Source organism: Colobus angolensis, unplaced genomic scaffold (assembly GCF_000951035.1).
Source record: "Colobus angolensis palliatus isolate OR3802 unplaced genomic scaffold, Cang.pa_1.0 Scaffold44, whole genome shotgun sequence".
NCBI classification, from domain to species: domain Eukaryota; kingdom Metazoa; phylum Chordata; class Mammalia; order Primates; family Cercopithecidae; genus Colobus; species Colobus angolensis.
This window is the reverse complement of record NW_012117821.1, coordinates 5,790,660-5,814,399: the sequence shown is the minus strand read 5'-3', so window position 1 is coordinate 5,814,399 and position 23,740 is coordinate 5,790,660. Positions and strand designations below refer to the sequence as shown.

At 52.0% G+C, this 23,740-nt stretch overlaps 1 protein-coding gene across 1 annotated transcript in view; it reads right to left on the bottom strand.

Moving 5' to 3' along the window:
* COL17A1 (collagen, type XVII, alpha 1) overlaps positions 1 to 23,740 on the bottom strand; it is a 54,441-nt gene that overhangs the window by 3,664 nt on the left and 27,037 nt on the right. Inside the window, exons 17-47 of the mRNA XM_011957421.1 lie at positions 22,847 to 23,044; positions 21,643 to 21,861; positions 21,253 to 21,282; positions 20,875 to 20,901; positions 19,985 to 20,011; positions 19,813 to 19,875; positions 18,935 to 19,039; positions 17,043 to 17,105; positions 16,373 to 16,408; positions 15,767 to 15,820; positions 15,543 to 15,578; positions 14,882 to 14,917; positions 14,201 to 14,263; positions 12,896 to 12,931; positions 12,567 to 12,638; positions 11,570 to 11,596; positions 10,544 to 10,579; positions 8,644 to 8,679; positions 8,320 to 8,400; positions 7,134 to 7,268; positions 5,751 to 5,879; positions 5,374 to 5,400; positions 5,013 to 5,045; positions 4,850 to 4,924; positions 4,476 to 4,526; positions 3,819 to 3,941; positions 3,077 to 3,214; positions 2,481 to 2,549; positions 1,929 to 2,069; positions 511 to 600; positions 300 to 410 (exon numbers count right to left, since the gene is read on the bottom strand). Of these exons, the coding sequence (XP_011812811.1) occupies positions 300 to 410; positions 511 to 600; positions 1,929 to 2,069; positions 2,481 to 2,549; positions 3,077 to 3,214; positions 3,819 to 3,941; positions 4,476 to 4,526; positions 4,850 to 4,924; positions 5,013 to 5,045; positions 5,374 to 5,400; positions 5,751 to 5,879; positions 7,134 to 7,268; positions 8,320 to 8,400; positions 8,644 to 8,679; positions 10,544 to 10,579; positions 11,570 to 11,596; positions 12,567 to 12,638; positions 12,896 to 12,931; positions 14,201 to 14,263; positions 14,882 to 14,917; positions 15,543 to 15,578; positions 15,767 to 15,820; positions 16,373 to 16,408; positions 17,043 to 17,105; positions 18,935 to 19,039; positions 19,813 to 19,875; positions 19,985 to 20,011; positions 20,875 to 20,901; positions 21,253 to 21,282; positions 21,643 to 21,861; positions 22,847 to 23,044 (2,367 nt within the window). The remainder of the gene's footprint in view (positions 1 to 299; positions 411 to 510; positions 601 to 1,928; positions 2,070 to 2,480; positions 2,550 to 3,076; positions 3,215 to 3,818; positions 3,942 to 4,475; positions 4,527 to 4,849; positions 4,925 to 5,012; positions 5,046 to 5,373; positions 5,401 to 5,750; positions 5,880 to 7,133; positions 7,269 to 8,319; positions 8,401 to 8,643; positions 8,680 to 10,543; positions 10,580 to 11,569; positions 11,597 to 12,566; positions 12,639 to 12,895; positions 12,932 to 14,200; positions 14,264 to 14,881; positions 14,918 to 15,542; positions 15,579 to 15,766; positions 15,821 to 16,372; positions 16,409 to 17,042; positions 17,106 to 18,934; positions 19,040 to 19,812; positions 19,876 to 19,984; positions 20,012 to 20,874; positions 20,902 to 21,252; positions 21,283 to 21,642; positions 21,862 to 22,846; positions 23,045 to 23,740) is intronic.

Below are 23,740 nucleotides of genomic sequence, written 5' to 3'. Positions count from 1 at the left end.
AGGCCCTCCCACTCCCAATTCTCAGCCTCATTCAACTCAGCCCTCCAGTCACTGAGAGGTGGAGCCCCAGGTCGGCCCTAATCACACACCGGGCTGCACAAGGGAAAGCCATCGCTCCCCATCTCTGTTCCTGCCACAGCTGAAGGCCCCTTGCCAGCACATGTGGCGCTCTCCAGGGCCCCGCACCCAGCCCTGTACAGGCTCCAGGAGCACTTGGACTGCCCTTGCTAAAGCCCATGGGAGCCCCCAAGGCCCATCTGCATCCCCTGCCCTGCCCATCCCACTCCGCAGCGCCCTACTGTGTAAGTAAGACGAGAGGTCCTCCACGCTGATGCTGGACCACACATTGCCTGGGATCCCTGGTGGACCCGGGGGACCTGGGGGTCCAACGATGCCTCTGAATTCAGACCCTGAGACACCAAGGGAGGGCACGGAGTCAGTCCTGGCCTGTGCCAAGGGATTCTGCTTCCTCCCCAACCACTTGGACAGATGTCCCCTTCTGGGCCTTACCTCGCAGCAAGGAGAGGAGCTCCTCATAGGAGGTTCCTGGCAAGCCAGGGGGCCCCGGGGGACCAGGAAGCCCAATGCTGATCCCAGAACCTAGGGACGTGATGGAATCGGATCAGGCAGGGGGAGGCAGATGGAAACACCCTGTCAGAGAGGAGGTCGGACACAGAAGAGGTTTGGACAGAAGTGGGGTCCAAGAAAGAGAAGAGATGGTGGCAAGGAGAGAGACAGAGAAGAGGAGCACCAAGGGAGGAGGGGAGGGGCAGGCGGGGCCGGAGAAGCAGGTCCAGGTGCCCGTGTGCTTCATTCTGTGTGTGTGTGTGTGTGTGTGTGCACAGGAGTGTGTGTGTGTATGGGAGTGTGTGTGTGTGGGAGTGTATGTGTGAGTACAGGAGTGTGTGTGTGTGTGTTTATGGGAGTGTATGTATGGGAGTGTGTGTATGTGTGAATACAGGAGTGTGTGTGGAGTGTGTGTGTGTGGGAGTGTATGTGTGAGTACAGGAGTGTGTGTGTGTGTGTATGGGAGTGTATGTATGGGAGTGTGTGTGTGGGAGTGTATGTGTGAATACAGGAGTGTGTGTGTGTGTGAGTGTGTGTGTGTGTATGGGAGTGAGTGTATGTGTGTGTGTATGGGAGTGTATGTATGGGAGTGTGTGTGTGGGAGTGTATGTGTGAATACAGGAGTGTGTGTGTGTGAGTGTGTGTGTATGGGAGTGAGTGTATGTGTGAGTACAGGAGTGTGTGTGTATGGGAGTGTGTGTGTGTGTATGGGAGTGTATGTATGGGAGTGAGTGTGTGGGAGTGTGTGTGGGAGTGTATGGGAGTGTGTGGAGTATGTGTGAGAATGGGAGTGTATGGGAGTGTGTATGTATGGGAGTGTGTGTATGGGAGTGAGAATGGGAGTGTGTGTATGGGAATGAGTGTGTGTATGTGTATGTGAGAGTGTGTGAGAGAGTATGGGAGTATGTGTGTGAGTATGGGAGTGTGTGTGGGAGTGTGTATGGGAGTGAGTGTGTGTGTATGGGAGTGTGTGTATGTGTGTGTGAGAGTATGGGAGTGTGTGTGTGTGTGTGTGAGTATGGGAGTGAGAGAGTGTATGTATGGGAGTGTGTGTGAGTATGGGAGTGTGAGTATGGGGAGCAGATGTGTGTATGGGAGTGTGTGTGTGTGTGTGAGAGACAGAGTTGTATGTAGACGGCACACGAGACAGTGCCTGGGACCTCCGTTTTGGCTTTCCTTGCCATGCTTCTTGACCTGCTCCAGGCTTACAGGTTTGAACAGCTCTGAGCACTGCTCATTGCTGGGGTTGGTGCAGCCTGGCAGGTGGGGGTCAGTGGGGCAATCACAGGGAAGTTTACGCTGGGAGTCCTCATCCCAGTCATCCCAGGCCCTTCCTAACCAACCCTCCTGCAGACACTTACTCGACATGTAGCTGAGAATGCGACTACTCAGCTCTGCATAGTCCAAAGACAGGAGGGACCCATCTCCACCGGCTCCTGGTGGCCCTGGCGGACCCTGAGGGCCCATCAGGTACTGACGTAGGTACTGACGCACGTCATCCCCTGGAGAGGAGAGGACGCACTAGCAGGACCCACCCCGGACACGGGGGTCCCACCCATGGTCCAGCCACAGCCTGGGTTCCCCTACACAAACTGGCTCCGGCATGACATCTATGAGTTCTGGGTCTGCAGGCCCACAGTGTTCAGAGGGGACACCAGCAAGCTGCCAGGTTCCTGAAGGGACACCTGCCAGCTTGCCTGGCATGGAGGCTTGGGAGGACATATCCTGCCCCCTTTCCAGCTGGTTTGCTGACTCAGCAAGCAGATCAGTGCAGTAAGCGGCTCTTTGTCTAAAGGACTCTGCCTACCTCTTGAGCCCTCCCCAGGCTCAGACAAGGACAAGGTTTGCCTGACGAGTGAGGCCAGGAGAAAGCAAAGATAGTCCCACTCTCGATCCCCCAACAGGTGACTCACGCTGCAGCACAGCCAGGATGTCTTCAGAAGAGATGGAGGACGAGAACAAGCCGACGTTGTACCCCGAAGCTGTCGGGAAGAAAACCTCAGGTTACCTGCTTAGCAGGTACTGAAGCAACACTCTCATTATTCCAGAATCTGAAAGGCCCGGTCCCTGAGCTGTCTGTCTTTGGGGGAAATGGATGAATGGAGTATTATGAGGGTATTTTGAAAGCATAACAAAGTCAAATATTGTTGTTGGGATTTTTTTTTTTTTTTTTTGGTAAGAAAGGAAGTTTACTTTCAAGAACATGCTTTAGCCTAATGCCTACCAGATGCTGCCAAGCTTCATGCACAGGTAGGAAGAACCTATAATTAGGAATACATTAGTTGATTGCAGGATGGCTCACTCGGTGGCTCTCTAGCGTGGCCGCCCTGAATCTGGACAGACTCTTGTTGACACTGTATCCCAGTGGCCCAATTATTAGGAATTCAGAATTAAAACTCACATTCCAGAGAAGGGCAAAGCAAACAGCAAATGAGGAGATGAGGCTCTGGGAGCAAAAGCAGAGCCACAGGAGGAAGGTGCCAGGTGCAGGGCATGGGGAAAGGCTTACTCCGTAAGTAGCTCACAACGTGGTTTGCCAGCTCTGAGTAGTTGAAAGTCTCGCCTGTGATGCTGGTGACAGGTCCTGGGGGACCAGGTGGGCCTGGGGGACCTTGAACTCCGGATAGGTAAGACCTAATACTGTCACCTGCCAACCAAGGAACAAAGCAAAGTCAAGACTGTCCCAAGAGGACATGTTCTCCCCATAGAGGTGACCTGAAGCACATGATAACATGCCTGCCCCGCCCCACACATGGGCACAAGGCTGGGCCAGGAGGGAGCCTAGACTCCCCGTCACTGTTGTTCCCTTAATTACAGATGGAGAAACTGAGGCAGAGGCCTGCGCTGGGTCAAGTGGCCCATGAGGGCTGTGGGCCAGCAAGACTCCAGCCAGCCACCCATTTGACAAATGAGTACATGCAGGGTGCGGTGTGAAAGCGCGTGTGTGCATGGCCAGCCTCCTCCCAGGGTGTGGGCGAGGGTGAGGTGGTGTCGGGGGCAGCTATGAGAAGGCTGGTGTTGGGGAGCTCACAGGCCTGTAGGCCTGGCTCTGCAGGGGGAAGACCCGGGCCTGGACACACACACTGTTTTTCTCAATGCGCACACACGCACACACACACACACACTCTCCCACTGCCCGACATCGTCCCATGTCTCTTAGCGTCATTTCTGTGATGACACCACAGCTCCCTTGCACAGAGACTGTATCTCCGTATTCTTGTCCCCACGGCTTGAGGCGGCCGGCCACTCACTCTGCATGTACTCAGAGATGTACTGCTGAATCTCCCGGCCAGAGCTGCTGAGAGAGCCCGGAGGCCCAGGGGGCCCAGGGGGGCCTGGCGGGCCTGACACATACATGGTGCTTGATGATCCCCCTGCAGCAAAGAGAAAGTGTCCTGTGTCGGTTTCTCCACCCTACGGTCAGACAAACGGGCCCAGGAATAGCTTCCATGGTGTGAGGAGGGAGGGTCTTCTCAGGGGGAGAAATAGGATAGTGGCAAGGTGAAGGATCCCCGAGAAGAGAAGAAAGGAGAGCCTGTAGCAGCCACTGTCTGAAAGTGGCACGGAGCTAGGAAGCTGCCCCAGGCTGAACTACCCTTTCCTTCCGCAACCTGCTGAAGGACCCCCAACATGGCATCCCCCTTCTCTCCACTCCCCAGCACCCAGGGTCTTCTGTTCTCCATCATGCGGAGTCTGCATTGTTAGTTATCATTATATGTGCCTGGGTCCTTCTCCTCAACCCAGTATCTCGTAACCTCCTTAAAGGCAGCTCATAGGTCCTAGCACATGGAGATAGTCAACAATCAATCATGGAGAAATTAATGAACGAATAGAGCAACATCCTCATTGGAATGATCAGCCTTCACCAGAAGAAGCGGAGAGGAACTTTGGTCACTTTCAGTTCTTACCTTCAGAAGGACCACTAGGAATGCCAAGAGCTCCTGGGACACCTGGATCACCTGCAATCCAAAATGAGAAGTTTGCATCACCTCCTCCAGGAAGCCTTCCCTGGTTAAGCCAAACCACACTTATTAGTGTGTGTCTCAACAATTGTCCCATGGCTCTTGGCCTCATTTTTGTAATAATACCACAGCTCTCTTGCACAGAGGCTATATCTCCATGTCCTTGTCCCTTCCTCCCTCTGGCCTTTCCTTCCTCCAGCTTCTTCTCTCTCCCAAGACTTTACACTGATAAGTACTTGCTGCCATCTCTTCAGGCTCTGGGCTGTGGGAGCCAGGCTCACCCCTACTCCTCACCACCTTCTCACTGCTCCTTCACTGACCTTTGTCACCTTTGGGTCCCTGGGGGCCAGGTGGGCCTGGTGGTCCCTGAAGGTTGAGTCCGAAAGAACTGGACCCTGGAAGCCAACAACACACACAATGTGGTCAGCCAGGGTTCGGACAGGCTCTGGCCAGAGCCAGAAAGGGGCAGGGCTCAGCCCTTACCTGAGGTTGAGAAACCTGGGAGGCCTTGCTCGCCTGAGGAACACATCAAGAGAGGGACAGTCAATCTCATTTTTCTCACCCACTAACAGCCCTGTAGAGCCTCCCCAAGATCCATGATTGCTGGGGCTGCATTGCCCTTTGGGCAGTACCTAGAGATGCCACACACACACACACACACACACACACACACACACACTTGCACTACACCCATGCACATACTCAACCATTCCTAGAGACGTGCTGCTCTACTCTTGCTTATTTGCACCACGTGCCTTTCTGTCAAGCTCAAAGCTCTTGGGAGGTGAGTTTTTGCCACCCCCACCCCTACCCCAGATTTTGTTTGATGCCAGCTCTACCGTACCTTGGTGTCCTCTGGGGCCTGGGGGACCTGAGGGAAAAAGGCAGAGAGCTATGAGACAGGTACCAACCAGGTGTTGTGGTTTCAGTGGACCCATGGAGGAGGGGATAGGGGTTCCAATGCTGGAGCAGATATAGAACTTGGGGTTCCTTGTGCCTCTCCTCTCACTAGGCCAATGTTGGGTGGCTATCCTTTGTAGAGTTTCTGACTGTTGTGCGTCCCCGCTACCTTTGCTCCAGGCTGCTGAGCTCCCAGTGGGATAAGGCAGAAGGATGCAAAAATGCCCCAGCTCATTCAGCTTCATCCAAACCCTCCTGGCAACCAGCAGGTAAACAGAGGACACATACTGGCTTCTGGGTTCCCTGATACACTGTTCTCACCTTGGTCTCCCTTGGGACCTGGGGGGCCAGGTGGGCCTGGAGGGCCAGAGAGGAAGGTTTCTGCAGAAGAAAGAAATAGTTTGAGTATGGACACTGATGTTTGTGAGGAAGCAGCACTTAGCACAGCACCTGACGACATAGATGCTCAATCAATACTCGTCAAATGGATGGATGGGTGGGTGGGTGGGTGGATGGATGAACGGGTGGGTGTATGAGTAGGTGGGTGGATGGATGGATGGATGGATAGGGGGATGGATAGGTGGATGGGTAGATGGGTGGGTAAATGGATGGGTGGATGGATTTTTCACTAGGAACAGGTTCTGGCCTAATGCTTGTTTTAAAGTTATCTCCATAAGTTTCTATGTTGTACTGTCAGCACTTATTTCATGTGCATGTATCCTGCCTACTTTATCAGACCTGGGCTCCCCAAGGATAGGAACCAGGTCTCCCTGGTTAGGCCAGAAGCTCCCCAAGGGCAGAGCTGGTTCCCTCTCTCAGGCCAGACTACCAGGGTGGTTGAGTTGACATGGTTATTCCCTCCATGTGCAGCAAGCAGGAAGATTATATAAACACATCCCCATGCAAGTCAGGAGCAGGAAGGTTATATAAACACATCCCCATGGAAGTCAGGAGGAGGAAGCCTGGTGAGTAGGTTGTGGCCACAAGGCTACAGCCACAGTTCATGGCAGGACAAGGGCTGAAGTAGAGAACAGGTGTGACTTGACTCCCTGACAAGAGGGGAGGCCCTGTGTCATGGCACAGGAACCTGCAGCACCTCATCTGCTAGAGGCAGGGCAGGACCATAGTCAAGCTCCCGGACAGCTGATAAGAGCATGTGGAATGACGGGGATACATTGGATTTTGATGTCAGAAAGTCTGAGTTCAAAGCCCTGCTCCCACAGGTCTAGCTGGTGACTTTGGGCAAGTTCTCAACCTCTTTCAGCCTCAGTTTCCTCCTCTGTAAACCAAGGTCAAAAAGATCTACATCACAGGGGTGTTGGGAAGACTCAGTGAAACACTGAAGACCAAGCTCCTAACACAGTGATGGCTCAGAGTGAGCGCCGGACTGGGTGGGCTGAAGCCTTTGCTGTTCTGCACTCCAGATGTCCAGGTGGGAGGCCCGGCAGTCTCCACCTGGGCTCCCTAAAGGACCTGGGAGTCAGTCCTCTCAGCCTGGGCCTGTGGCCAAGAACCCACAGACCCTTGTCATTGCTCTCTGGGTCAGTGGTGCACTCCTGCCAGATACTCATCTTCAAGGCTAAGTCTGCCCCTGGTCCTCTTGGACTCCCAGAACTTCTATGACAGCTGCCTCAAGCTCTAGGGAATCATCTTGCAAGACCCCGGTGAAGAGCCCTGGCCCTCTCCTCCTTTTCCAAAACACACCTTTCACGTCATCTAGAACAGAGGGGCCCATGTCCACCCTGAGAGGAAAGTCCCCCCGACTTGGCCCATCGCCTTGCGTTCTTGCAGGGTGTGACATACCTTGCGGTCCTGGGAGACCAGCTGGGCCGGCAGGGCCTGGAAATGGGGTTGAGGAAGAAAAGGCTAAGTCACGCGTGTAGGGTCATAGGAAGAACTAAAGGCATAATTCCTCCCAAGGCATGGAACAGAGACCCAAAGAGGCCACCTTGCTTATTTGAGAGCAATAAGTAATTTGAGACCAGCTCTGTGGTCCAGTTGCGTGAGAACATCTCTGACAGGTACGAGGACCCCGGGGCAGGCAGGACTGCCCTCTCTGCTGCTGTCCTGTAATGGTTAGGAACTTCTACATGCCTCTATGTATTCCTTCTCACTGGAGCTTGTCAGGAGGGAAGGCTGGTACATCCTGGCATTGGTTGTGACAAGTTGTGCACTTCATTTGTACACACAAATTTAAAATAATTAAAAATACATATAACAAAAAGGCACTTTGGAAAGGTAGGAAACAAATTGTCCATAACTCTTCAATTTGTAGGCATTTTATTTTATTTTCTTCCAGCATTTTTTCTTTTTTGCATCTTGTAAAAATACAGTTGAAACCACAGAGCAGGCATTATTGAGTGTCCTGCTCTCTCAATAAATATTTGTTTTATCTCCTAACAACTTTGTTCTGAAGTTTTCATATTTTTGTCATCATCCCATTTGGGGATATTTTCTTCAAATAGATACCTAGCATTTTTGTTGCCCTGGATGCAGAATATCAAATCGTTTTCCAGGAGGAAACAAAGGGTTCAAGGACTGGGTCTTCTGACTGGCCACAGGCTCTGGAGGTAGACTGATCTGGGCCAAATCTTTTGTCCTGCTGCTTATTGGCCGTGGGACCTCGGGCAAGCCATTTACCTGCTCCAAGCCTCAAGCTTCCCCTTCTGTAAATGCTGAGAGCACATTCGCCTCCTATGCTGTGAAGTAGGATAACTGATCTACTTCACTGTCTAAGAATGCAAGAGTTTGCTTTTCTCAGGCCAAACTCCTTATTCTGTTTACCAGATTCAGTTCCTGCCCTGGGTTTCAGGATCTGAACAAATAGGGCTAGAGTCACTACCACCAAGACCTACTGCTGATTTGGGGCAAAGCAAGAAAACAGACTGACCTGGGGCACCTGGAGGTCCTGGGGGTCCCATGGCTCCGGGAGGCCCTGGGGGGCCTGGGACAGTAAGCATTGATGACCCGTCTGAAAGCAGAAGGCACATGGAACATTGAGCCCTACTCTTCTCACTCAGAGGTGCTGGGACTCGAGCCAGGCTGTGGTGGACAGCCTGGCATCTCTTCTTCTCATCACTGCTAAATTTCCCTCCTCCCCCTCTACTGATCCAAAAAGCTGCCTGCCACATCCTGTCCAGAACACTGCAGAGCCAAGGTAGGTGCCCAGGATAAGAAAGACACAGAAAGGAGGGTCTCTCTAGGACCTGCCTACCTGAAGTCACGATCTTGCCTGGAGCTCCTGGTTCACCTAGAAAGAGAGGAAAAGGCCGAGAGTGGTTGTTCTGAAGATCAATTAGTGGCTCAATAAGCCATTTTCAAGGCTTCTGATTGCTTTTGGGACCCACTTCTGGGCCTCTCAGCCTCAGGCTAAAGGCATTTTAATGAACTGAAGGCAGGCAAGCAAGATACATTAAGTCCCAATCTTTCAGCCGGAGCCCCTGGAGGCCAGAGCATCCATCTTCATTCAGAGAAGTGGCTTCACTTGAGGATGCAGACAGCTTGCCTTTCAGTGAGCCCAGAATGAGGCTGACTGGAGAATCCTTCACGCTCCCACATTCCACCGCTCTGCCTAGGAATCGCCTTAGGTGGGAAAATTACTCAAAGGTCAAAGGACAGAGGCAACGAGCCTCCCAGGCAGAGCGGGGTTCCCAGAGTGCTCTGTGGGACAGTTGTAGGGGCTGTGCAGGATTAAAGGGGGCTCTGCACTGGGTAAGTCTGAGAAGGTATGAGTTATATAAAGGTTAACAAGATCTCTTTTCTGCCTTGTGTCTCAGAGCATTGAAAATGCAAGTGTGCGTGGAGGACTTTTGAGAAGAAGACATTCCCAAACGTATCAGCTAGATGCAGTGCTGAGAACTGACACTTCATGGACTCACTTGGGGAAACCATTCTTTAGGGGCCCCTTTTGTTCATTTCCCAAGTTCTGTGAGCAATTCATTCATTCACACAATGAAAGGAGACTATTGCTGTCTCCCGAAGGGAAAGCAGAGGGATGGTCTCTGCTCACCATCCTTCAGCCAGGGCTCATGAACAAGACAGGAGAAGCACTTGAGTTTGTTTTGCTGGGATGCAATCCAACGTTAGGTAAAAAGGCCCTCTTGTGCATGTTGTCCAGTCAGGGTCTGAACTCCCCCTTGGACAGGAAGTCACAGGCCCTCAAAAAGGGAGGGTTTCTGTTATCCTTGGGAATTCCAAAAGCTATGAGACTCTTACAAAAGGTACCACCCATTTGTGAACAGATCCATGGACCTAGTGTGGTCTGCCTGGGATCCATAAACTCAGTTATCATTATTTTGGAATTATATTTAGTGAGCCCTAAAGAACTCCTTGGCCCAATCAGTCACTGGAAATGATTTCTGGAAAGTGGTTATTTTAGGGTCCCACCAAGAGTGACAGTGACTGCTCATGACAGAGCATGGCTCGATAGAATGTCAAAGTTCAGGAGCGTGTTGGGGTCACAGGAACAGAAGGAGAAAGACCGTCCCTGAGCACTGTGGATCCCTGAACTTGCTCAGGGTTGAGGTCTGATAGGCAGAACTGGACAAGACGGTCACTGTGTGTATAGGCATCACCACATTGCCCCAGTCAGACCCCTGAGGATGAGCTCCCCTCTGAGTACCCCGACTTGCCCTCTCAGTAGCATCTTAACACTCCTCTCTGCCTGTACTAAAGCCACCTCTCAGGAAGGGTCTGATGTACTCATTCACACTAAGGCTGATGTGAATGATAAGGGCAAAGGGAGCTCCTGCCCCAGGGGAAGAGACTTGTTAGGAGGGGACCAAGCCTACATACCAGGGGGATGAAGCACTAATGGGGGCATTTAGAGGCAAAACAGGGCATGGAAAGGCTCTGGGGAGGGCAGTGCCCTTCCAGAACCTCCTGCAAGGCTCAGGTTGGTGGGGTGGGGAGGTGTTTGGGGAGAGGCGGGGCTTGAGGACTCAGGGCTTGGTTCACAAATCCCTGGGCTCCCAGCCTCATAGCCCTCTGCTGGAACCACTAGATGCCACTGTTGATCCAGGCTCTGGCCAGAGAAAGGCCTCTTCCTGTCCATCCCTTCCTTCCACAAAAATGGCCAGTGAAAAGAAAGAAATCTCATTTGGAAATTCGCTTACCTTTTATTCCTGGTCGGCCAGGGGTACCGGGAAGTCCTGATGTGATCAGAACAAGTAAGTCAGGATGATGAAGGCCCAGTAATTCCAGACACCCTTCAGTAGTAACTAGTGCTCTGTCACTCAGCACAACCACATTGCTGATTGAAACCCTGGGACGCACCAGCTTTGCCTTCCGCCTTAGTCTAGACAGCCCCTGGGGAGCCTCTTGCCGAGCCCTTGTCCCTCTTTGGGAAATGGGGCAACAGTGTGACTTGGAGCAGGCAGAGGCCCATGGGCTCAGCTTTGGAGGGGTTCCATCCCTTGGGGTTATGAGCCACCTGGAGCCTGCAGAGCAGCCTCTGTCTCCCCTCTCCCCTGCAGGGGAGGGGCTGGGTTTCCTGTGTCCAATGCAGCATCACCCTCTTGCCTTTAACTACTGAACTCCTCTGTGAGAGCATCGGAAGCATGTACCTATGCATTCAACTGCTGGGGGGCTGCTGCCTGATTTCATTTTCAATCTTTGCCTAATTTCTTTCAGGAAATTAGGGGATGGGTGTAGTAATATGGGGGCACAATGGTCCAACTACAGGACAGGCTTTAACACTGAAGCTGTCCCAGAGAAACTGGACTTTCCTGAACAAGGGTGAGCGCCCATGTGCTGCCATGCCAGTGGAGGAACTTGGGCCTTGGAATAACAGCTCTCCTGGCTAGCAGGAGCTCTGCTATGAGCTTGGGGTTCCTTTCAGATTCCTGCACCTGAGGGGAACAGGGCACAGGCAGATAGAATTGGTACACAATCTAATCTCATTTCTACTAGAATGGTGTTCTAGATTGTTCTGTCTATTTTTCCTTCCTAAGGTGCTTCTCAAGACTCACAGTGAAAGGGAGTGTGTGACACACAGTGACCCTCTTGTCCAGTTCTGCCTATCAGACCTCAACTCCCTCCCCCAGGGAGTTGGCAGAGGAGTGGAAACTCTGGTGACTGCAGGAAAAGTCCTGGCCCAAGCAGTTACCCTAGGAGAAGGTAGGAGTGATCCAGCGACTCACCCTGAGGTCCCTGGGGTCCTATGAGACCTGCAGAAAATCAGACACAAGAGGGAACAGTTGAAGGGTTGAGGCCATCCCTGGTAGCCACACCCACACCTGCACAAACCGGTGGACACTGCAGTGGAAGGGTCAGTGGGAAGGACATGTCTCTTGCCGGGGCAGCCAGCATCCATGGACCTCTCAGCTCTGGATGGAGAGCAGTTCTTTGGGCTTTGCAGTGAAGCGACCCACTGCTTTCTCAGGCAATGGTGCTGAGCCTATTAGGGTTCACAGACCCTTTTGGAATCTGAGGACAGCCACAAACCCAGAATGCTCAACACTCATGGATCCCAGTGCTGCCTCAGGTTCCCCCTCTATAGCCCCTGTCTGGGCACCTGCCAAAGGAGACTGAGGAGGCCCCTGTACTCTCAGAGGCCCCCGACGAATGCCCACCCGCCTTGACCACACAACTTTCTTGGCTGGTTTTCATTTGTTCTTCCTGCAGCCCTGAGAAGTTTGCTCTTTGCTCTCGGTGGAGACTCTAACAATGGCTTCCTCCTCGGCCTGGTGGGTGTTGGTGAGGGCCCAGTACAGTCCCAGGAGAGGAGGACAAGAGGGGAAGGGCTCAGAGGAGCAAGATAGTGAGGTGACCTTCAAGTCTGCAGTTTTCAGAGTGTCCTTGCCCCTTTCTAGAACTCCTTGTATTCAGGTGTTAATCCCACTCTTCTGAATTGCCAGACTTAGTTACCCAGAGGTGCCAGGGCCTACGGCCACGGCACACAAAACAACCTAACACTACGGCAGTTCCCTGCCGAGCTGCTGGAGGAAAACGGGATAAGGCACACATGGGTGCATTTGTGCACACCTGCAAGAACACACACACAACCATGCACATATACACCCCTTCCCTCACAACCTGCACACCTGTGCATGCACACGCACACACATGCCTACATCCGCACACACAAAGCACACACACACTAAGCAGGGCCATGGCTCCCTCTTCTGGCTCTGTTACCTGGCTTTCCTGGGTCTCCAGAAGGTCCTGGTGGGCCACGGATTCCAGGCATCCCTGTAAGACCTTGTTCACCTACAGAGAGAATGGCCAACATGGAAGTATTTACATTTAGGAAAGCTAAACTGGTCATCACATCTGAGCTGATAGTTTCTGAGAGTTTTCCTAATGGACTTGCTGGCAGGTGGGAAGGAGAAGGGGAACAGAACTGGACACTGCACACTTCCACATGCTGTACGCTCCTCTGCGCTATGGTTAAGGGGACTGAGGGCTGCATGCTGGAACATGGGCTGCGATGGGAGTGAGGCTGGGGCAGCAGATCAGTGACCAACCTCTTGGGCCTTGGTGTCCGTCTGGGCCAGCAGGACCTGGTAAAGTAGAAGCAAGGTCTCTCAGTTGCTCCTGGAGTGATTTCTGCGATTCCTCCCTCTCCTGTCCCAGTGTCCTTGAAGCACATTGTCTCCTAGCAGCCCACGCAGCCATCAGCCACGGGACAGCCTTGTCTGTCACACTCTCTGGATACAGTACTCTCCCTGCCCCTTCTCCTAAACCAGCAATTGTCTCTTTTCCTATTGAGAATTGTTCGGTGCCTTCCCATTGCATCTCAAGAGGCTTGATGCTCAATGCTTGTCGTATTTACTCGAGGGCCTAGAAGTCAAGGTCCTCCACGTTCTTGTCTCCTCTGCTCTAGGCATTATTTATTGTAACCTCTCTCCAAAACGGTGGCCTTCTGGGACCATATCTTGCTCTTTCCCATTTCTTTGTCTTTCCCTGCTCATGCCGTCATCCCTGCATGGAATTTTCCAAACTGGTCATGATTAAAATCTTTCTAACTTTTGGGACCACTTGAAATGCCCCCTCCTCCATCCTTCCTGTTGGAAAAAAAATCTCTCCTTTGACTGTATCCTCACAGCACTCTGTACCTCGTATGACACTTGTCACCTCATGCAAGTCTTATCTACCCTTGAGGGAGGTAAAGCATCTCACTTGCCTAGCAGTATCAGCACTAACAGCTGGGTCACTGAACGAGCGTGCAGATGCTTCATCTCCACAGGTGAGGTTTAGACCCTTCTTGGGTTTGATCCTCAACGCTGGCCTTTTTTTTTAGAAATGGATTCTTGCTCTGTCACCCAGACTGTAGCGCGATAGTATAATCATAGCTCACTGAGCCTCTAACTCCTGGGTTCAAGCGATCATCCTGAGTCCCTGGGATTACAGGCATGAATCACTGCACCCGGCTACCTCTGAGATTCTTGGTCAGTTTCTGCAGCCAGGATGACAGGCACCTCTGGTGAGCAAAAGGGTAAAAACCTGGATTTGGCCATGAGACTAGCCCTGGGATTCCTGGAGCACTTGAGGTTCCTAAGGACTTCAACACTATCTTCCCCAGGGCAGTGGGGAGCTCACAGGCAGCTGCAAGGCCTCTCCCAAAGTGGAAAGAAACCCACAGAGGTAGCTGTAGCTCTCTGAGCCTCAGAAAGGATGCCCAGACACAGAAATGACTGGTCAAGGGAGACTCTACCAGGGGTGGGCAGATTAGAGAGCAGGAGAGGCAGTTCTAGAAGACGGATCTCTCCAGGGTCGTGGTGACCCCTCAAATGGGGAACTCACTGAATCCATTCCTTTGGAACACTTACCCATTGCTCCTTTAGCCCCGGGCTCACCAACAGCACCAGGCAAACCTCTCATGCCAGGCTCGCCTGCAACGGACAAAGAACTAGCTGGTTGGACACTTGCAAGCTGTGTATACTTCAACAATAGTAGTCTGCTCCCTCCTCCAAGAGGTCAAAGAGGCAGCTTCTGCTTTGATTCCAAGGTCAGGGCCACTTGGTACCCCTGGGCAGTGGCATGGACCCACCCAGAAACCACACCTAATCAGAACCATGGGCATGTGCATGAGTCTTATTTCCTTGGAAACTGAAAACCACCCCTCAAGTCACAGCTCTATTACTATCAATTTCCTTTATAATCACGCCAGTTGGCAGGAGGTCAGTGGTTGAGAGGATACCAGTGGTCCAAACTTTCTGCTGCTTCGGGAAGAGCTTAATATTCTCAACTGTATTCCCCAAAATTATCAGAGACAACCCTACACTTTCTTTTTTGCTCCAAACATTTACTGTTTGGACTATACATCTGGATACCTCCGTATCCTCCATTCCAGGCTTTATTTTCTCATCTTGTGTTTTTTCTAGATCACAAGTTCCCTGAAGGGTTTCAAACAGATTCGATCTCTTACTTCTGGATTTTTCCCAACCTAGTGACTGATGGATTTACAAAAGTCATGGATGGATTAAAGGAGATTCCCATGACAGACTGACCTGTGAGGCCTCGAGGTCCTTTCTCACCCTGGTCACCTAAAACAAACAAGGGGGAGGCGGAGAAAGCCACAGCTGTGAGCAAGGAAAACACCCTCACCCACTAACAGGCCCCGGCCGTGGGACAGTTCTCGCTGTACTGCGAGCTCCTGTACAGGCCCCGGCCGTGGGACAGTTCTCGCTGTACTGCGAGCTCCTGTACAGGCCCCGGCCGTGGGACAGTTCTCGCTGTACTGCGAGCTCCTGTACAGGCCCCGGCCGTGGGACACTTCTCGCTGTTGCGAGCTCCTGTCAGCAGGTGTCGGTGAGGACACAGCATTAATGCAGCCAAAGGCACACATCTGATCTTTGGCAGAGTCAGTTCCCCCCACAGACTGAACCCCCAGCCCCTGCTGTTGCACAAATTGGTGCCGTGGACACAGAGGTCAGATGCCTTGGAATGCTGTATCTTCACCACCCCGAGAACCATTCGCCACCCCAGAATTCAATGTGACATTAGTGCTTTGTTTCCCTTCTTTGTGCCCCAGTTTCCCTGAGAGTTTGGATGAGAATGAGATCTTGGTCCAGGTCCTGTGCACCCCCAGACCCTGCAGTGAGGGTCCCATCTGGGCTCCCAGGAGTGAGGCAGGCCCTGGTAATGACCGAGCAGCAGTGAGTGGCATACCTTTGGGTCCTGGTGGTCCCATCGGTCCTTTGTCACCTAAAAAGGAAATGGACACCTTGGTGTAAAATGCCCTACAGGGGACAACCAGGAAGGGGCAATGTCTGTCTCTGAAGACAGGCTCCCCCAATCCTGACTTCTTCCCCTCTTGCACTTGTCAGCCTACATAGGCTGTGGGTTGTGTCCATCAGATCCTCACTGTCCCCCCAGGCCTCCCTCCAGCTTACCTTTGACACCAGGAAGTCCCACTTCACCTCGGAGCCCTTGGAGACCTACAGGACCTGCCCAGCAGAAGAAACCATGCACACAGATGAGTATCCCTAGCTTTGGAATGATGAGACTTGTATGCACACACATGCACACATCCTAAAAGTCAAAGGATGCTTTCCATGGACTCCTTCCCAAGTCCTTTGTAAGTCATTTTGGCCCAGGTTCCTTGCCCCTGCTGATGAACAGGCACTAGAATACATTGTAGAGACTTGGCAGAGGCACCGGCCACAGCTCAAGATTTTCAAGACAGCAGGACAAGCTCTGTGGCCACAGGGGACAAGACAGAGGCAGGTGCTTGCTCAAATGGAGGCAGGGTGGGGACTTCCATTTCTGAGGCTGCTGGAGGGTCTCAAGCCCTAAGCCAGGTCAGAAGGGATCTGGACAGGACACATCAGGGAGCCCAGCCTCTGCCACAGAGGACACACAAGCAGACTTGAATTTTGTATCTCTGGGAGGCTTGCTCTATAATTGCTTCTTTGGCTTTAAAACTATTTAGTTTTCCTTTTAACATTGCCACCTTTGCCCCAGAAATACAACCTGTTTACAAGAAGCAGCACACTGACCTGGGGGGCCCTGTGGGCCAGGAGAGCCACTGGAACCTGAGGAGGACGAGACAGCAATCAGCAGAGGGGCAGGTACAGGTGGGGACATCTGGCCCCGGTGAAGGGCAGGTGGGGGTTGGGGATGCTGTCTTCCAGGTGAGGGCTGTGTGAGTGTATTGCAGGCCGGGAGGGACCCCAGTGCATGTCCTCCTTAGGGAGGGGGCTGCAGCTGGGTGGGATTAAACTACCCCTTGCTCTTTCCTGCTCAGAGTAGAACATTTGGGCTGGGGCAGTAGAACATTTGGGCTTTGAGAAGGGGCCCACTCTCCCTGGGTTGCCCAGACATGTTACTTTTGATGTGTGCATCTGGGCTGCAGTCAGTCAAGGAAATGGTCTAATTTCTGATTTCCTGAATGATCCATCGACCTGCTTAGGGATCACATAATGGGGCCACTGAAGAGAGATGGAAACATGGCCCCAAGCCCATTATGGGGCTAAACTTACAGCGCCAGTCTTGACTCTCCAGGGACTGCTTTTTTGGGGGATGCTCTTTGGACCCACCCACCACCCCTGCATAGGCCTGGGGCAGGAGGTTAGGGCTGTCTGGGGTCCCAGGGCCTCTTCTCTGTGATCCATCGTGAATGTGCCTTCTCCTCTAGGAAACTGATTCCTCCCTGCACACTGGACTTACCTTTGGGACCCACAGAACCGGGGACACCAGGTGGGCCGTGAGGACCTGGTTCACCGGCAGCCCCTGAGGAGAGATGGAGGGATGAACACTTTAGGAGAGGCCCCAGTGTGGCTGCCCCCAACCCTGGCACTGTCATTTGGAGGGGATGCTTCCCACCCTGCTCGTGGTCTTGGATTCAACTGGTGCCCCAGTGAGGCCACTTATCAGCAAAACTCCTCCAGTTCCTACCCCCAGATACTTTATAGTCTATGGAGTCTGGCACCTAGTAGGCACTCAATAAATTTTATTGTCTGGTTCAGCAATATTTTAAAGAGAAAGTAAAACTGAAAATAAAACTTCCTGCTCACAGTTTGTTAGCATTAAGAGGATTTCTGGTATCTGTCTTGATTTCCCCTGACAAAAGCAGTCTAATAGTTAAGGATGGAATTGCAACACCTTCCCCAGTCCCTCCAGCACTGAACCTACATCTGGGGCCTTCCCTACCTCCCTCCTGGCCTCCTTCCAGCCAGGAGAGGTGAAGGGGTGGCCTGCACCTCCACACCTGTGGGTATATCTCATCAGGTGGGACGAGAGACTGAGAGAAGAAATAAGACACAGAAACAAAGTATAGAGAAACAACAGTGGGCCCAGGAGACTGGCACTCAGCATACCAAGGACCTGCACTGGCACCGGTCTCTGAGTTTTCTCAGTTTTTATTGATGATTACTTTCATTATCTCAGCAAGAGGAATGCAGTAGGAGAGCAGGGTGATAATAAGGAGAAGGTCAGCAAAAAAACATGTGAGCAAAAGAATCTATGTCATAATTAAGTTCCAGGGGAGGTACTATGCCTGGATGTGCACGTAGGCCAGATTTATGTTTCTCTCCGCCCAAACATCTCAGTGGAGTAAAGAATAACAAAGCAGCATTGCTGCCAACATGTCTCACCTCCCGCCATAGGGTGGTTTTTCTCCTGTCTCAGAACTGAACACATGTACAATCGGGCTTTATACCGAGACATTCAGTTCCCAGGGGCAGGCAGCAGACAGTGGCCTTTCTCTATCTCAACTGCAAGAGGCTTTCCTCTTTTACTAACCCACCTCAGCACAGACCCTTTACGGGTGTCGGGCTGGGGGATGGTCAGGTCTTTCTCATCCCACGAGGCCATATTTCAGACTATCACATGGGGAGAAACCTTGGACAATACTCAGCTTTCCAGGGCAGAGGTCCCTGCGGCTTTTCACAGTGCATTGTGCCCCTGGTTTATTGAGACTAGAGAATGGCGATGACTTTTACTAAGCATACTGCTTGTAAACATTTTGTTAACAAGTTATGTCCTGCACAGCCCTAGATCCCTTAAACCTTGATTCCACACAACACATGTTTTTTTGTGAGCTCAAGGTTGGGGCAAAGTGGCTGGGGCAAAGTTACAAATTAACAACATCTCAGCAAAGCAATTGTTTAAGGTACAGATCAAAATGGAATTTCTTATGTTTTCCCTTTCTACATAGACACAGTGTCCGATCTCTCTTTCTTTTCCCTACAGAGAGGCTCAAAGGTCTGTGCACTACTTCACCTTACAATGAACTCTGCTCTGCCCTGCCCCCTGAGCCCCACCTTGGCCTGATTCCTCACCCTCCTTACCACCCAACTCTGGGAAGGCTACTGCTCCCATGACCACTTTCCCTGTGGATTCCAGGGATGTCAGATGGGTCCTCAGCCCTAGGACTGGCCCTGCAGCCCAGCCCATGCTGAACGTCTCCGCAGGGCCTAGCACAGACCCTAATTCAGGGTGAGTGCTCAGTAAATGAAGGAAGGAGGGAGAGAGAGACAGAATGAAGGAGGGATGGGTGTTGACGGAGAGAAGGAAGCACAGGCCTAGCTAACTCTGCCGGGGAAGGAATTGCCTCTTACCTCTTTCCCCTTTCTCTCCAGACCCAGGAGGCCCTGGCTCACCACGAGGTCCCATGGGGCCTTCTCGCCCTCTCTGGCCCATGGGGCCTTCCATGCCGGGATCTCCTAAAGACAAGGACGGCCAGCCTCCAAGTTAGGATCCCGCGCCCCAGCTAAGGGCTCCACAGGCAGCCTTCCACTGCAGACACTTGCCTGGAGCCCTTCCCTGGCCTCCCTGTTTCTCTCCTGGACCCCATAGCCTTGGCTCAACCTGGAAGCCAGAGTGGCTCTTTGAAAATGTGAGTAGATCATGTTCTACCTCTGCCCCAAACCTGCACGTGGCTTCTCAACTCACCCCGAGTCAAAGCCGAAGTCCCTGTACGGGCCTCTGAGGCCCCACACAGCCTGCCTCCTCCCGGCCCATCCCTTTGGACTTTCCAGCTCAGATGTCTCCTCCTCCCTGATGCTCCTTGAAAACTGCCCTGGGGCCTTGGCCTTGGCTGCTCCCGCTGCCTGGAATGCTTTCCCTAGATCTCTCCTGCCTGGCTCCTTCTTGCCCTTCAAATCTTTGCTCAAATGGCGGCCTCTCAGAGAGGCCTTCCCTGACTTCCCTGTGTAAAATTTCCCTCCCCAGCTCTCATTTGCAAAATCCCTCCAGGCTCTTCTTTCCCGTGTCATTCATCATCCCAACCTGCTACAGACTTCGCTATTTTTCACAGTTACTGTCTTTCTCCCCAACCCAAATCTCAACTCCACAACAGCAGGGTTTCTCTGTTTGGTTCACTGATGTCTCTCCAGAGCCTAAAACAGGGCCTCGCATACAGCAGGCACTTAATGAATGTTTATTAAATGAATGAAAGAATGAGGAATAAATGAATAAAGAAAAAGGTGCTTCTTACCCACACTGCCTTTTTGACCTTTTGGTCCTTCTGGACCTGGGTGGCCCAAGGGCCCAGGGATACCTGTGGACACACAAGGGTATCTCAGCCCCTGTTTTCCTCCCAGAAGCCATCAGCTAGGACTGAGCAGCTGCAACACCGGCAGCGCTAGAGGTCATCAGAGAGTACGTACCTGGAGTCCCAGGGAACCCTCGATCTCCTGCAGGAACAAAGACAAAAGAGAGAGTGGTCAGCCAGAGGACTGTGCCCAATTCCCCAAAGAAGTCACTAGTGGGATTCGGGTAGGGTTGCCAAACTTAGCAAATAAAAATGCAGATGTCCAGTTACATTTGAATTGCAGATAAACAACATATATTTTTAGTTATAAGTATGTCCCATTAAATATTTGGGACAAGTTATAGTGAAAAATTATTTGTTGTTTATCTGCAAAGTTAACTGGGAGTCCTGTATTTTATCTGACAACTGCAGGTTCGGGCACTCTGGCAGCATCAGTCCCCATCCCTAACATGGTCAGGAAGGGTGTGCAGGCTGGAGCCTTGGGGAAGGAGCACTGGGACAATGACCCAGGTATATGCGAAGGTGTGGGTGGCAAGGATCTGAAGGGAAAAAAGAGACTCGAGGGCTCCAAAGTGGAGGAGCTGACTCCTTGGACTGGGGTTGCCTAGGAAGTGAGGGGGGAGCTGGAGAGAGGTGGGATCCTGTCATCTTGAACGTGGTGCTCAGTATTCTTCTGGCTGCAGAATCACCGAGGGTGACTAAGATAAAGACTCCTGCCCACATCCATACCCCCTGAGTCAGAGGCTCGGGGAATGGGGCCCAAATTCTTTTGGAGATTCCTGTGCACACAGAAGCTCTCCAACTCCAGTCAGCTGGACCAAGGAGAGCTGCTTTGTGTCCAACTAAAGGTCCCTGGGATTGGAAACCTCTCCTCCTCACACGCCTGTCCCATCTGTTGTCAAATTACTTCTTGGAATGCAAGGTGGGTTTTCTGACGTTTGCTGATTGTTTGAAACAATTAACACTTGCTAATATTTAAGGGAAAAATGCCCATGTTATAATTACCTTTAGGTCCTGGACTTCCCATGTCACCTGAAACCAGAAAGATATGAAAACTGTGAGACAGGGCAAAAACCCAAAGGCCATACTCTGCCTTGTATGGCAGAGTAAACTGTATTTCAAGGTGAGGCGACATGCAGCGTGAGTCCCTCCCAGTCCCAGTCTATGTCACTTGGGCTCATTGCTGGGCTTCTCTTAGATGCTTCCTTATCTAAGATATTCTGACTCTAAAACCAAATCTCAACCCTCCCAACAGATACCATAAGATCATTCAACTCTTCATCCTCCCATTTAGAACAAAGAAAAAGGTTTCTAATCCACCCAGAAAACTCGCTTCCAACTGCAGGAAATGAACCAGAGACAAGGTTCAATCCATGGCAATACCTTTAGGGCCAGGGCTTCCTCGGAGATTTCCTGCAAGGGAAAGCAAATCCTGAGTCAGCTTCACACCTCCTGTCCGTCACACACACACACAATAAGGGGATCATGGTATGGGAAGAAGAAACTGAAGCAAAGACTAGAGATCAGATTCTAAATTTGGCTAGTCCGGTGATCTTGGGCAATTCTTCCTTCCAGAACTCAGTTTTCCCAGGAGTAAAGTGGGACCACAGTCTTGGTCCCACCTACCTCTCAGGGCTATTGAGAGGATCGGAGGAGGAGAGAGGCTGAGAGTGGGCTGGATGATGGTGCCCACAGCACATGCCCACATACCACATAGATGCAAAGAAGAAAGGGACTCAGGGGAGCTGGCCCTGTGCCCGGCGATGCTCTCACCATTTTCCTGCTCCGTCATTAGCTTGTTCCTCACGAACATCCAGAGCACCTCCTGGTTGTTGCTGTTCAGCCCAATTTTGTCCAGGTCTGCTCCCACCGTGGGTGCCATGCCCTGGAGGCGGGCCTTGCTGCTTCTCTCCAGCTTCTCGTCAGACAGCATGCTGCTCCTGAACCTCTCCAGCTCGTCCACACGAGCCTTCAGTTTCCTCACCTCCTCGGCTGCAACAAACAGACACAGATTGTATCACTGAGGGCCCAGTCCTTCACCTTTCACACACTCGCTCCTCGTGGGGGGCCTGACACAAGGGACTGGGGCCTGTGGTGGCTTCTTCACACTAGAATATTCATGCAGAGACAATCCGCTGTGGCCACCAGCAGGATTAGCTGCTCAGCATCACAACAGAGCCTTAAAGAAACCTGGCCTGGGAGTCAGTCTTCTCATAGGAGCTGGGTGGCAAAGCTTGTCCTCACTCTCCCTGTGAGGTGGTGTGAGCGCTGATAGAAATAGATATGGCTGGCCAGGTGCGATGGCTCCTGCCTGTAATCCCGCACTTTGGGAGGCCCGAGGGGGCCAGATCACGAGGTCAGGAGATCGAGACAACCCTGACTAACACATTGAAACCCCATCTCTACTAAAAATACAAAAAATTAGCCAGGCATGGTGGAATGCGCCTGTAGTCCCAGCTACTCGGGAGGCTGAGGCAGGAGAATCCACTTGAACTCGGGAGGCGGAGGTTGCAGTGAGCCAAGATTGTACCACTGTACTCCAGCCTGGGGGACAGAGCAAGACTCTGTCTCCAAAAAAAAAAAAGAAAAAAAAAAAAAAAAAAAAAAAAAAAAAAGAAAAGAAATAGATATGGCTGCTTGGAAGCAGCAAAAGTAAAAAAGACTAGGAAAATCCTGACCTTGTTACTATGGGCAGCCAGGTGCTTAGAGCGGGGCCTACAGGTGCAGCGAGGGTGGGGCTGGGCATCAGGTGCTGCATCCAAATTCAGCTCCACCACTAAGTGGCAGCATGTCCTTGGCCAGGTACCTCCTGGGGCCTCAGATTCCTCATCTGCGGTAACAAGGGTCTGCACCAATGCATTCAGGTCCCCTCGCCCCCTAACACATGGGCCCACTCACAGATTCCTGCCCTTCTGACTGGCAGCGGGGCCGGCCTGCCTCCTACCATACAGGCTGCCCTGCTGCCTTTGCCACATACCCAGAGCAATGAGGCCGAAGAGCAGCCCCAGGAGGAGCAGCCAGGTGAGCAGCAGGCCCAGCAGCCACTTCCACCAGCTGCAGCAGGAGCCGCAGGGGCACCAGGCTGGCGCCGCTCCCCAAGGGCCACCGCCAGCACCACCAACATTGCCACCTCCTCCACTGCCACCAACACCACCGCTGCCGTAGCTGTGGATACCTGTGGAAGAGTCAGGGAAAATGAAGCAAATACAGGCGGCTCCTGCCTTTTCCCTCCAGATTCTCTGACTTTTGGTGACTTTCTGACCTGAGTGACTGTGACTGGGGGCTTTGAAGTTCCTGTGCTGTTCAACATGGGACAGGGCTGGCTCCTGGACTGAGCACAGGGCCTGGCTGGTGCTGACCAGAAGTCTGGCAATCCTGGCTTCAGCTGTGTGACCCTGAGAAGGTCACTTCACGTTTGTTTCTTTAACATGGGGTTAAAGGATTGCCTACTTCCTGGGAAGGTTGTTGAATGAAAGGGGACAAGGCATGTAAAATAGTAGAGGAGTTAGCAGCACAGCATGAGGCTTAAACATCTTTATTTTGAATATAGCATTGATCTGCATCTGATTGGACCCAAACCTAAAGCGTTCCCATCTCCGTGCCTCAGTTCACACAGTGCTTTCTTTAATCCTCACAGCGCCTAGAATTATACTCAGCTCTTCAGGGGTGACCAGTGAATTAAAACAATGTTTTTTTGTAATGAAAAGTGTTTTTAGTTCTCTAAAATGGGGTGGTAAGATCTGACCTGCTTCTATCAAAAGGCGGTGGAAGGAAATGAGGAAACGCTAAGGGGCTGGAGGCATGCATGGCTTAGTCTCTTCTTGAGCTGCTGTGTAAAGACACAGTTGCACTGTTGTGTTAGGAGACAACC